The sequence below is a fragment of the Herpailurus yagouaroundi genome, unplaced genomic scaffold (assembly GCF_014898765.1).
Source record: "Herpailurus yagouaroundi ecotype Mexico unplaced genomic scaffold, PumYag 198, whole genome shotgun sequence".
Lineage (NCBI taxonomy): Eukaryota > Metazoa > Chordata > Mammalia > Carnivora > Felidae > Herpailurus > Herpailurus yagouaroundi.
The window spans coordinates 7,741,039-7,754,892 of NW_024412429.1; the positions used below are offsets into that span (position 1 = coordinate 7,741,039).

General features: G+C 50.0%; 1 protein-coding gene and 1 long non-coding RNA gene across 5 annotated transcripts in view; one reads left to right on the forward strand and one right to left on the reverse strand.

The window, feature by feature from the left end:
- Window positions 1–4,988: 4,988 nt before the first annotated feature.
- Window positions 4,989–13,854, reverse strand: part of MAP3K4 (mitogen-activated protein kinase kinase kinase 4) — a 114,352-nt gene continuing 105,486 nt past the window's right edge. For all 4 annotated transcript variants that reach the window (XM_040448707.1, XM_040448705.1, XM_040448706.1 and 1 more), the window contains 6 exons: window positions 13,708–13,824; window positions 12,665–12,824; window positions 10,370–10,492; window positions 9,391–9,497; window positions 7,298–7,477; window positions 4,989–5,529 (listed from right to left, as the gene is read on the reverse strand). In XM_040448707.1, the coding sequence (XP_040304641.1) occupies window positions 5,509–5,529; window positions 7,298–7,477; window positions 9,391–9,497; window positions 10,370–10,492; window positions 12,665–12,824; window positions 13,708–13,824 (708 nt within the window). In that variant the 3' untranslated portion in view covers window positions 4,989–5,508. The remainder of the gene's footprint in view (window positions 5,530–7,297; window positions 7,478–9,390; window positions 9,498–10,369; window positions 10,493–12,664; window positions 12,825–13,707; window positions 13,825–13,854) is intronic.
- Window positions 5,469–6,392, forward strand: LOC121013216 (uncharacterized). Its single transcript, XR_005782583.1, has 2 exons — window positions 5,469–5,585; window positions 5,969–6,392. It is a non-coding gene; the product is annotated as an uncharacterized LOC121013216 (long non-coding RNA).

Here is a 13,854-nt window from a genome sequence, read left to right on the forward strand (position 1 = left end):
CAGGATGTAGATTTGTCCCCGAATTAAGACCCCACGGGGTTTAAGCCCCCTGTAGTGCTCCCTGGTGGCGTGCCCCGGATGAAGAGCTTCACGTGCTGACATTTTCATCCGACTGTAGCTCGGGTCAGCCCTGCTCAGAGCCAGCACCGGGATCCAGAGGAAAACACCGTTTTCCTGCACTCTGGACAGCCACACCCCGGGCTTCCTGCAGCTTTGAGGCAGGGAGTTTGATGCACTTCTTCTAGGAAACCAACTCCACAGAGTGACTTTCTTTACCAAAATCCCCAGCCGTCCAAAATGCAGCTTGCAGCCAGGGGCAGTGGACAGATTCTGGGCCTGCTAAAGGACCAGGAGTAACCGTGGAGGAGGAACTCATGCGCTCTGTGAGTCTATCATCTTGCTTATTTTTTAGAGAGACCACAACCCTTTTCATAGGATCACACAGTAGTACCGGAGGATCTCTTGACTTGCTGTATTCTCTAAATGAGTGCATGCAAAACCTTGTAAAACTAGTAGCCACTGGTGTTTAAAAATTAGAAACATTAATATTTTCCCAACATATCCGTAAAAGTGGATCTGAAACACAGTGACTTAGCAGTAAAATCCAATGCTAATCATGCAGCCATGACGCAGAAAGCCATGATGTGACGTCACCAAAAGGGGCCCTGGCAGCTTCCGGTTTCTCTCCCAGTAGAATGGAATAGCGGCCTGGCTGGTCCCCATGCGAAACGTTTTCGGCTTTGCAGAGAATGTAGCACTTACTCCTAAATATGGACAAAAATGACCAAAGGGTACCCGTTCTCTGCTCAAAACGCGGTTTAACCAACCCAGCTTGCCCCGAGGCACTGTTCAGACTCGTCACCGACTTGCTAGGCCCGGGTGAGGACAAATGCTCCGGGGGCAGCCGGTTTCCAGCGCGGCCACTGGAGGAGCGTCGGGGCCGCACCACCTGCCGTCTGTGTTGACAAGACCGCAGGAGCGAGAGGGGCCCGGGCTGCCGGCCGCGTCCGCACTGGCCGCGAACCATCCCGCCCTTCCCGGAGCTTCCGGGCAGGGCGCCCGCGGTGTCAGCCCCCGGGCCACCGTGCGCCGGGTTCCCCGGGGAACCCGGTGTCCGCCCTCCTTCAGCGGGCGGGTCTTGCAGCCTCCGCGGAAGTGGCTCTGGCGCGGGGCTTGCGGCGGACGGAGGACGGTGTTCGGGGCGGCAGCGATGGTGCGAGGGAACCGCCCCACCTGTGACCCCGCAGGGCTGCTCGCGTTCCCGGCCCCGGTTCTCCTTGTAAATGCTCTTCCTCCGACAAAACGGGTCCTAACGCCTAGCGCTGCCAGGGCGGGGACGAGAGGCGGCTCCCCGGTGGACGCAGCTCCGTGACACGCGTGCGCGGGCTTCCTGTGCGTCCACACGGCCGGGAGCTGCTGCGTGTGCAAACTGGGAAGCCAGCTCAGTGGCTCTTAAAACGAATGACGTGGGGTTGGATGCCCTGGACGGGGGCGCGGCCCCTCCCCCAGGGCCAGACTCACGGTTATTTGCTGCCTTTGCCAAGGAATCGCGTGGGAATGTCACGCCAGCTGCTGAAACTCCCTCATTTGTGGCTTCTTCCCCGCCTCTACGAGGACACTGTGGCTGCGCAGATAAAGAATTGGTTGCGTCGGAGGAGGAGGATTTCCTAAAAGTATCCCTAGATATTTAATTAAAAACCATTTTTAAAACCATTTTTTAATTTTTTGCCAGGATTGAATGAAGCTCACTTCCTTGATCGACATGCCAGACGGAAGGGCAAGTCCCTTCTCAAGGCCAGCCCCCCCTGCCCTCCCTCCCCGCCCCCCCCCCCACAAGGGCCCATGTGAGGCTCCCTCGGCACCGGCACCGAGCGCCCCGAGCGCATGGGAGCCTGACGCGTCAGCCACGAAAGAACGCACACCACAATCTGCAACGCGCTCCCGCACCCCTGGCTTGGGTTTTGAATTATTTCCAGAGTTTCCACAAGGGTAAACGAAAACCAACCACTCCAGAGGCTTCGAGGCTTTCAGTCCTAAGGCAACGGTGCCGCCAAGCACCGCCCTACAACTTCAGAGGAGGGTAGGGGACTCACGGACTCAGGTTTCTCTAGACCCATGACATCCTGTACCATTCCCAGCACCTGTCACCAACTGCTAAGGTGTCAGACACAGAGTACGGGAAACTTGACCTAATTGGTTAGCGCATGTCTCCTGAGAGCATCAGCCCTCCAGGGCAGGGCCGGGGCACCGGGCACTCAAGGAAGGCTGGTGAGATGAAGGGGGTACTGACTCAAGACGCTTTAGTAAGTGACCTTCCATGGTCTTCTTTTGATTCCCTTTCCTGAAGTAAAAGTAAGAGCCTTTCTTAAATGCAAACGGGCCAAAATTAAATCCAGGACGTTATACACGGTATGTTGAAGCAGAGTTGGTGGTGAAAAAAAGCAAAGCTTTCTCCAGTGAAGGATAAGCAGCTCGAAACGAGGCATTCCTCAGCCCCTGCAGCCTTGTCCTGCTTTGATATTAAGGTTCTGAATGGTCTGACAAGCACTTATCAAGCACCTACTTAGATCTTTTCAGTATCTAGAAAATACTCCTACGACCATGTTAGTAAAGCTTCCCACTGAATAAGACTCATACAGTTTTTACCTTTAACATTTTGCTTTCATATGAAAGGAAAGTCTTGTTTTGCATGTTGGAGAAACTGGGTATTTTTGACATTTCTGGCATCTCTGTTCTGTTGAAATTTAAGGAGGTAAGCAGCAAGAATACAAAGTTAGGATTCTGGAATAATAATCCCTTTGGACTTCAAAACTGCATTACACCACACAAATCACACTTTTTCTTGCTCTGTAGTCTCTAGCGGGATCCCTCCCAAGCACTTTAGGAAATCAGGAGTTACCAGTGCAGCCCAGAGCCATTTCCATCTGGATGTTTGCAAACGATGAGGAAGGAGGCAGTGGAGAGAATTAACAAAGGTGATCCACCTGTGCAGGGTGGCTCAGACTTCTAAAGTTTATGCAAAATAACATCGCAAAACCACAGGACCCCACCCCCTGTCCACATGGGGCAGCGCCTAGCATGAGCGGTGCGCATCTGAGGCAGAAAGGCCGAGGCTCCAGGACAGGGGTGGCGGTGGGTGGGGCAGCTCCTCCTCCACTTCTCTGTCTCGTCCACAGTGGAAGTTAGGGAACGAGTCACTTGAAGTGCACGGTGAACCCTACCGACGTCACACATGACAATTACCTACAAACTGACGGTGAGCCTAAACGGTAAGAGCAGAAACTATGAAAACTCTTTGAAGAAAACCTAAGTGTAAATCTTCATGACCTTGGGCCCGGTAATGATTTCTTAGATAGGATATCAAGAGAGCATGCAATAAAGAACAAGTTAATGAGCCAGATTTCAAAAGACACCATTAAGAGAAAAGACAGACGGGGGAAAAAAAACGACTGTAAATCATATCCCTGGTAAAGGGCTTGTATCAAAAATATATAAAAACCTCTCATGATTCAATCAGACGACAACAAATACCCCAATTAAAAGATGGGCAAAGGACCTGAACAGACATGTCACCAAAGAAGATGCAAATGGCCAACATGCAGGAGAAAAAATGTTCACCCTCCTCAGTGAAATGCGGACCAAGCCCCCAGTGAGCCAGCGTTTCCCACGGAGTGGACGCGATCAGAACGACAAGTCCCATGGAGGTTATGGAGGAGCCAGAACCCTCGCACGTGGCCGGTGGGAGCGCAGGATGTGTGGCCACTGTGGGAACAGTTTGGCACGTTCTTAAAATACCGAACGTGCGTGGATTCGCCACGTGGCCCAGAAGTACCACTGCCGAGAGAGATGAAAACGTCTGTCCGCGCGAACACGTGCGTGTGAATGTTCAGAGCAGCGTTCCCCCCGAATAAGCAAAGCATGGAGCCCGTCGGTGAAGAAGTCGCGTGTGCAGCATCTGCACTCACTGGAGCGCTCGGCACCGCAGAGGAAGAAAGTCCCGGTGCGTGCAAGGGCCCGGATAAGCCTCCGAAGTACCAAGCTCAGTGAGGGAGGCCGGACGCAAAAGACCACGTACAGTCAAATTCGTCTGAATGGCATGCCCGGAAAGGGCGAGCTGTCAGAAGAGGTGGCTGAGTGGTCACCTACGGCTAGGGAAGGGGGACCCAAGCGGATACGAGGCTTCTCCGTGGAGGGGTGTTCTGAGACAGACTGTGAAGACGGCCGGCTGTACAGACGTACAACTCATTACGGAGAGTCACCTAACGGTATCCGTCCAAGATTAGGTGAATTCTACCTCTAAGAGCTGTTTGAAAGAGCTGAAATGTTTTTTAAAAATCTAAGTGTCTGTATAATCCTGCTGCGATGCCAACGTTCTCTGGACATTCATCTCTTGAAGGGGACTGCCGCCCAGGAGGGAAGGTGAACACACAACGTGCCGGAGAAATGAGTCTCCCAGAGCCAGCCGTTCGGTGTCAGCTTCTGAAAAGATCTCAGGAAGCTTTAAGCTCAATCTTTTAAAAACTTAATCGCAAAAAAGAAACGAAAGAATACCATCAATGACATATACTTTGGGCTAGTTTAGAGAACTAACTGCTGGAAGGTCACCTTCTGACAAAGATGCTTTCTCCTCAAGAGCTCATTCGGCGGTGCCTACCACTCACCCGTCACCTCTCCGTCCCGGGGTACACATCGATGGCCTCCATCCAGCGTGCGGTAACGAGGCTTACCCTTTCACCCTCCCACACTGCCCGGGTGACGTGGGAGAATTTAAAGGGGCCCTCTTGCATCCCGAGTGGGTGCTTCCTTTATCTGCTTCACTCTTCACGAAAAGCCAGGAGGTCTTAGGTCCTGAAGGACGGTGCCCGTCTCTAGTGCGCCTGGCTGCACCCCTTTGGTACGGGAACACACGAGCGAGAGCAACAGACCTCTGTCTCAGGTAACGTCTAGGCCCTGAAGCTGGCAACCATTAAGAGACAGTATGACTGAACTTTCCTAAAATAAACCATTTATTGAAAAAAGAACCTTTTTCTGAAATTTCATCAATCACCTTTGCGTAACAAGCCTGTGGCTTGCCAACGACAAAAAGGTAAGGTTTCACAGTCAGTGCACTCGACAAACAAGAAGTTTAACAACAAGGCCCAGGACACCGATAACACTACAACTGCTTTTGAACCCGGGAAGGTCAAAAATACTACACTGACGTCACGGTCCTCAGTCACACGAGAAACAGGTGACAGAGGCGATGGTCCGTGTACAGTAGTAATGGCACTTAACATGCAGCTTCTTTACCTCGTGGACACCGTCACGCGGAAGGGCCCCGCGCCACATCGGACAAACAGGAGCAGCAGGACGAGTGACGCTTGTCGCCTGTGCAGTCCTCAGTCTTGGAAGGTTAGAAAGGCTTACACTGCTTCTCGGCACAGTCTCTATGTAAATATTACATACAGTAGTGATTGAGAGAGAGGATTCTCCGAGCACACACACCACCAGGCCGCAGACCAACTGGCTTCATTCTTCATCTGTGCAAACCTGTGAGGGAGGCAGGAGAGAGCTGAACACGATTCACGGTCCGCGCACAACTCACGGTGAGTCACTGCCGCCGCCTCCACGTTCCCAGCGCTGAGACGGCGGGGGGAGGCTCGGCTGGTGCGGCGAATAAGGTCAGAGCTAAGTCACTGCTCTGTCACCTGACCACTGAAAGCGGTAAGAGTCTGTCTGTATGCTTTATAACAAAGAAATTAGTGTCTTTTTAATCACAGATCCTTAATATCTACATAGCAAATCCAGCTGTCTGTTCCCTAATTCCACCCACCCATGAACGTGGTCACTCCTCTCTTCCGCATCGTCCTTTCCTCTATCGGGGGCTCCCCTGCAAGGCCCTTCCAGTGTTGTTTTCCCCAGGGTTTCACGGGCACCCCACTTCTCCCTGAAATACTCTCTGGGAGTATTTCAACGTTCTGTCTCCCAGGTCTGCATCTGGGCCCCACTCTCTCCCGGGCGCGGGCCTGCAACACCTACGTGCCCATCTGAAGTCCCTGAGCAGATGTTCCAAACGCGCCTCGACTGTGATCTGCCACAGACAGAACCGCCACCTCCATGACTCAGCACCCCACCAGCTGCCTCTGTACCCCTCTTGGCCAACGGGGTCTCTAACCTGGTGACCCAAGCCGGGACCTGGAAGCCGTCCTGGACCCCACCCTCACTCGCCTTTCTCAGCTCATCAGCTACTTGGTGGTGGCCATTTTAACCCCTAAGTATTGCTGATAATTCGCCCCTGACCCCCCATGCCCAGCCTATTAGCTGTACCCAACTTCCTCACTATTCTGTTGCCAGAAGGATCATTCCAAAGCACTATTTAATATTATGCTTATAATAAAACTGAAATTCCTTCATGTGGCGCCTGCTTACTTTTCCAGCCTTACCTTTTACCAGTTTCCACATCCTAGGATCCATCTGCACACACAGTTCCTTGACTGTTTTACCCTCTTCACCCTGCCATACCCCTCCCTCCCTGCCTAACCCCTCCAAACCCTCCCACACAGCTCAGGCATCTCATTCCAGAGCAAGCAATACCTGAGATTACCTAGCTGGATTAAACTGCTCTTCTCAGTGACCCCACAACATAGCATGCGTACCATTATCCCGGCTCTGAACATACTGACTGCTCAGTCATTACTAACTCTGTCTCTACTCTCCCAGAATTTAGTCATTACTAACCCTGCCTCTACTCTCTCCTGGTAGAACTCGGTCATTACTAACCCTGTCTCTACTCTCCTAGATTTGAGTCATTACTAACCCTGTCTGTACTGTCCTAGAATTTAGTCATAGTCATTACTAACCCCATTCCTACTCTCCTAGTAGAACTCAGTCATTACTAACCCCGTCTCTACTCTCCTAGCAGATTTGAGTCATTACTAACCCGGTCTCTACTCTCCTGGAATGTAGTCATTACTAACTCCATCTCTACCTCCTAGAATTTAGTCATTACTAACCCTGTACTCAAGCAGCCTATGCACTCTCCAGAGTAGAAACAGGGTCGTTCGGCCAGTTCCATTAAAAATTCCACGTAACAGCCTCAAGTGCACTGCAAACACACCCGGATGGATCAAGCAGAGGACCTCAATGAACACGTATCTCCCCAAAATAACATACAAAACCCCTTGGCATAATACGTTGACCTCCTTTCCATTCCAGATATAGGGATTTTATATCTAAGTTCCCAAATTCCTTCAGTGCCAGACATAAGCAGAACTCAAACACTGAAACATGAAAAACACTGTTCAGCGATCTGCCCAACCTTGACGAAGGCGTGGTCGAGGAGCTGGCTGGCCGTCCACCTCATCCGGGGCTCACTTTCAAGGCAGTGAGAAAGGAAGTCCTTTCCTTCTGGGCTTAGTCTTTCAGGGATCGGTGGCTTGTGCCCCATGCCCACTTTATACATAATCTGGAAGTTGTGTTCATATTCATGCCAAGGCCTCTAAAAGAGGGAAAAAACAGGTTTTAATACTACATGGCCTTAAAAAAAAAAATGAAACTTTCAAGTCTTTTCAGGCACCTCAATATTAATACATGTCAGAGGCCGGCGAACTTTTAGCTACAGAGCCAAACGGTAAATATTTTAGGCTTGCGGACCACGTGACCTCTACCACAACTCCTCAGTTCTCCCACTGCAGGGTGACAGCAGCCAAGGAAGGTGTATAAATGAATGGGTGTGACTGAATGCCAATAAAACCTTATTTACAAAACCAGGTGGTCAGCGTAGGCTGCCGACCCCGTGTGGATGTTCTAACCCTGTCTGTACTCTCCTGGAGTACTCTCCTGGACTAATGTTAGCCCAGCATTACCTAGAAGCCACATCATACAATAAAAAATGTAACACATAAAATGATGTAAACATGTCAAGAAAACATATAAAACTCAACAGTTATCTTATAGGGAATTACTACACTACCTTATTGAATAGTGAACATGAAATTCTATTAGTGCGAAGCTCTGGTTATTTTATATATCATAAAACATAACAATAAAATGCTATTTCATTCAGAGGCCGCAAGGTATAATACAGTTTCCTACTAATAGCACGAGAGGTTTGTAACATCTTCTGCTTTACAAAAATGATGCTGCTGCATGTGCGCGCGCGCGCACACACACACAATGGTACCTTTATACATTTGCCTCGTTTAATAGTATTTTCATCAAAAACTAAATTTTTTTAATAATAATAATTTTTTTAACTTTTTTTAGTGCTCATTTATCTTTGAAAGACAGTGAGAGAATATGTGAGGTGGGGGAGGCGCAGGGAGAGGAGGACAGAGGATCCAAAGTGGACTCGACTCTGAGCTGTCAGCACAGAGCCCGATGCGGGGCTCAACTCACGTACTATGAGATCATGACCTGAGCCGAAGTCAGATGCTTAACCAACTGAGACACCCAGGCGCCCCCCAAAAGATAAGTTTTTAGACTTTGCAGATACTCAGTCCTACAGAACAGCCTCATTGCCCTAAAAATCCTTGTGCTCGATCTATTCCCCCTTCCTTCCCTTTCCCACAGCCCTTGGCAACAACTGATCCTTCTACTGCCTCTACGGTTTTGCCTCTCCTGGAATGTCACGTGCTGGAATCACACTATACATATGTGGTGTTTTCAGATTAGCTTCTTTCACGTGGTCGCATGCTTTTCACGGTTCCACCAAGTCGTCTTCTGACAGCTCATCTCTTTTCGTTGCTGCGTAATATTCCGTTGTCCGCATTTCCAGTTTGCTCATCCACTCACTTACTGAAAGACACCCTGGTTGCTGCTTCCAAGTCTGGCAAATTATGAATAAAGTTGCCCTCACATGCCAGTTGTCGAGTGGACCTAAGTTTCTGGCTTCCTGTTTCTTTCTGTAGCTCCTCGCTTCTCAGTGTTTTAACTTCAGCTTCATACTTTTTTTATTCCCTCGTAAGAGTGCTCAAAGTTATAAATCTTATAAATATCTGGTTCCTAGTCTGTCACTCGTCTTCACAGTACTGTATCTTTTGACAGGTCACATTTTTTATTTTTTTTTAAATGTTTATTTTTGAGAGAGAGACAGAGCACAAGTGGGGGAGGGGTAGAGAGAGAAGGAGACACAGAATCTGAAGCAGGCTCCAGGCTCTGAGCTGTCAGCGCAGGGCCCGATGCGGGGCTCAAACCCATGAACCACGGGATCATGACCTCAGCCGAAGTCGGAGACTTAACCGACTGAGCTACCCAGGTGCCCCGACAGGTCACATTTTTTAATCTTTAGTCATGGTCTCTAGTTAGCAGATATGTCCGTGGTATTGATAATAAATGATACAAGCACACATCCAGTCTTGTCAGGGTACAGAGCCCCCCGGGGGTTTGCCCCCAGGTGTGCACCCCGCTTACCTTGCCAGTCACCATCTCTATGACGACGCACCCCAGACTCCAGATGTCAGCAGCACGCCCGTGGCCTTCTCCTTTTGCGCGAGTGATGACTTCTGGAGCCATGTATGCTTTAAAAATCACAGATACGGGGAAAGGAATAGGTTATAAACACAGTAGCACACAGTAATCAAGCCAACCATGAAATTAATATTGTCTAATATTCCACATAAAAGAAACAACTAATTTGCTGGGGGCAGGCAGGGAGATCTTTCTCTGAGTTATGTAATAGGAAACATCAAAAGCAATAGACATCTCGAATCAGTTTTCTGAGTGAACATTTCAAGAGGCTGAATTACTATCTAAAGGACGATTTTTGAATGGCAAATCTTCAGATAAACTGTATTCACATTAAAAATGTGAAACCTGCACTACAAAAGAGGATGAAAAGCTTTATGCCACTGAACAGTCGAAACAAATTAATTACCCTTTCTGCATGTCCCTCTTAAAGGGGACAAAAGAGTGGACCATGGTGAGGAGCAGGCCAGGTGTGGGCGTGGCTGTGTGGGTAGCACGTGCCCGTGTGTGAAGACATTCACTTTCTCTTGGGTGTGCCTACCCACTCCTTTTCCTTTAGAAGGGCCGATAATGCTCCAAACTGCCTGTCTGCTTTAGACAGACATGAAACGGTCACAGGTGCTGGACAATCAAGAGGTTATGTTCGAAAAGAAAAAAACAAACCAGCCCATACCATCGTGTTTAATATACATACGGCTGAGTTTGGGCTGGAATCATTTAAACATCCCCCATGTGAACAACAAACGATAGTGTTCCGGGGAAGAGAAGGAGAACTTTCCTCCTGCCTCTCACTATGGGGGAAAGGTGTTTAGAAACCCTCCTCCCTGTTCCCGGGTCGAGCTGACAATAGGGGTGATGGAAAGCCCAGATGGCAAGCGCACCGTAATGAGCCGCCTTCGAAAAGCCCAATCGGGCCAGTCCCTACCTGCAGTCCCCAGGGTGCTATTCACTTCGCCCGGCATGGTCTGTGCATTGTTTTTAAGCTTTACGGAGCATCCAAAATCCCCGAGCTTGATGAGTCCAGATGAGGTGAGGAAGATGTTGGCCCCTAACCGGAAGAAGAAGGGCACGCAGGTGCATTTAAGCTCGCACGGTAACCAGAACTCCCAGGGACTTGCTTCACAAACTGAATTACGCAAAGCTTCATAAAACTCCACTTACAAAGATAATCACAGAAAGACTCTTAAGCCTTGTGCACAAATGTTAATACAAAGCAATTTTAATATCCGTACAAACAGCTTTGACCGATAGGTTCTGAAGTGAAATACATGCACAAACTCTGACACTAAAAACCCAGAGACAAAAAGCTGTGTATATGGCGCAAATGCTTGTGCTGTGGGTCCCTGAAAACAGTGGGCACGGACGGAAGGCCCGGCACACGCACCGCTGCCCCGTAGGCCGACCGAGGCCGCCCTGGGCGGACGTCACCCTCTCCCTGAAGAGAACGCTCTGCCGCCTGCTTCTGTGTCTACAAGCAACGTGCCTCGCGTACCCCAGCTGGAATCCGGGCTTACGCTCCCGACTCTGGTCAGCTCGAGGCTCCACGATCTCTCCGGCACCGTGCGTCCTGTGGCACCTTCCTCAAAGAGCATGACGGAGCCACTCGCGTTAGATAAGCAGCCACACAATGAGCTGACATCTAACAGGGAGTCCTCAGCGCCCCAGTGCTCCCAGGGTACGCTGTCCCCACAGCGGACTCGACAGCGCTAACTTCATGACTCTGGAGCTGGCCCACATGTGCACACTGGCGGTGCTGAGTTATAACAAATGTCACAAGGACACAAGTGAATGGATTGATTCAAGGACCCTGGCTGTGCTGACGACGGGAAGGTACCATTTTGTGACAGGGGTCAGAGACAGAACAATTGCAAACAGGCAATGCCGTGGCCTGACAAAGAACCAATTAAGCAAGTGCTCAGAATGACCCCAGCAGCGGTGTTGGCAGACGGGCAGGTAGGGAGGCAACGAGACTGGGGGACGCTGGGGATTCAGGGCCACTGCAGAGAGGGTGGACAACTCTTACACCCAGACCAAACCGGGTTCTGGTGTAATCCATCCCCGCCCCGGGCCTAGGGCCCGGCTGGAAGTCAGCCAATTCTAGAGTGAACGTGTTTAGGCTGGCCCCAGGCTGTGTGACAGAGTGGAGTCCTTTACTCGAGGACCCACGGGAGACCAGTAATTCGTCACTTGAATTACCTCAAAGGCTCCCAAATACAAAGGCCAGGGGCAAACGCCAGAGAGACAGTTCTGAGACCAGCAGGACCATTCCCCTCACTCCAGAAAACAAAAGCGCTTCAAATCAATCAGCGTGACCAAGTCAGTCATTGGCAGAACTCTATACTGGAGGAGGCTGGCGTCAATAAACGCTCTCGCCCAGGACATGGCTTCCATTTCAGACTCACTGTCCCTTCACACATTCACGAGGTCCACATGGAAATACCAAAGAGTCCGGACACGGGGAAAAGAGCTCCAGCAGTGAACGTCTAGTAAATACACAAGCTTGGCTAAATCAGCCTATTAAAAATAGCAAATTTCTTTTTTTTTTTGGAAGTTTATTTATTTCGAAAGAAAAAGAGAGAGAGCACAGGCAGGGAAAGAGCAGGGAGAGAGGGAGAGTGCGAGAATCTCCAACAGGCTCCTTGCGGTCAGTGCAGAGGCTGATGTGGGGCTGGAAACCATCAACCCTGAGATCGTGACCCGAGCCAAAGTCAAGAGTCAGACATTTCACTGACTAAGCCCTGCGGCTGCCCCGCAAATTTTATTCTTAGAAACCAGACTTCACTGAAAAGAATGTGACCCGCAAAGAGCAGACTTATCGGCTCATGGGTGGAGACAAGTGTTCTACATGGCCTCTCGATACTGGGCTCTTTGTGGAAGCATATTGCCAGTAAGGGTACTTCTTTGTGGAGAAGTGACGTGTGGGAGTGGGAACGAGTGTCTTGGCAGCAGCCACGTTCTGGTGCTGGGCACCAAGGAGTCTGGTCTCCGGCAGCCAGGTGAGTATGGGGATCACCTTCGTTTTAATGTTTAGTTTGAGAGCAAGAGGGAGAGCGAGCGAGCGAGAGAGCGTGCGCAAGCGCCCGCATGTAGAAGAGGGCAGAGAGAGAGAATCCCAAGCGGGCTCCGCGCGGAACCCACAAACCGTGAGATCATGACCTGAGCCGAAATCAAGAGGCAGACGCTGAACCGACTGAGCCCTCCAGGCGTCCCAGGGGGTTACCTTTAATGTCTCGGTGAACTATGCCGTGCTCGTGGAGGACGTTGATGGCAACGGTGATCTGCTTTGAATACAGCCTGATGACGTGCTCCTGAAGTCCCAGCCTCGACACCTCTTCTAATGTCCCCTCGTCACAGTACTCCATGAAGATGTACATTTCTTCCTGCGGGTGGAAGAAGATGCAGCCGCGTGTTCACACGTACGCTAAGTGAAGAATCTGGAAAACGTCACAGGTCACACCCCAAAGGAATCTTCTTTCTAACGGTAGGCTACACTCGTCCTCCTCGACACTGAATCTGTCTTGTAGCAGTCATTTCTCGCTCCTGCACACAGGTGTCTGCCTGCCTCCTCTGTCTGGAATTATACAGCTGGTTGGGACAAGAACGTCTTCTCCAAATCACAGGTGGTAAGTGTCCATAAACCTCTGAAACGAAGTCTGCTATATAATCTCAGACAGGGACCAACAGGGCTGTCCCTACGAATGTATTATTAAGTACTGAAACACATCCTTTTCAGACACGAATCTGTTTGGGAAAACATTAAAAATCACCGTTCAACTTCCCCCGGAAGTTCAGACTCCACCGGGATGCTCCAAGTTATCCTCTTTCCCTCCAAGTGTTTACTTCCAAACACAAGGGGGGAAACGAATCTGAGGCTGTAACGTTCTCATTTCACAATGGGCCCTTACACACGTGTAAAAGGAAAATCAGCGTTACTCGATAGCGCACACAACGGCGGTTCAGTGAAAACTGGGGGAAAAAGTAACGCGCTGTGTAAGGGGCACGTTGGAAGAATCTTCTGACTGGCAGGATGGGTTTCAGTGCTTTATAATGTCGGGTTAACGACTACAGTCTACAACTTACATTTTAGGAAGAACTCCTCTAGTTTCAGAGAGAAGGCAGAAATGATGTAACTCATGGAGATTTCCTGATAATTAGGCAAAGTTACTGTGCTCTGAAATGAGAAGACCTGTGATGTAGAACAGGACTCCACCTGCGCCCTTAACTGATTCCTCACACAAAACCGTGTGACCAAAGTTGGCTTACTCTATGCAGCTCCACACCAAAATACCGAACCAGATTGGGGTGTTTGATGCCCTCAAAGATTTTCAATTCGTCTGCAGTTTCCTTGATAGTTTTATGGTCGTTAGGTTGAAATCGAATCTGTGAAAAGAAAACCGTCGATTAGCGTCA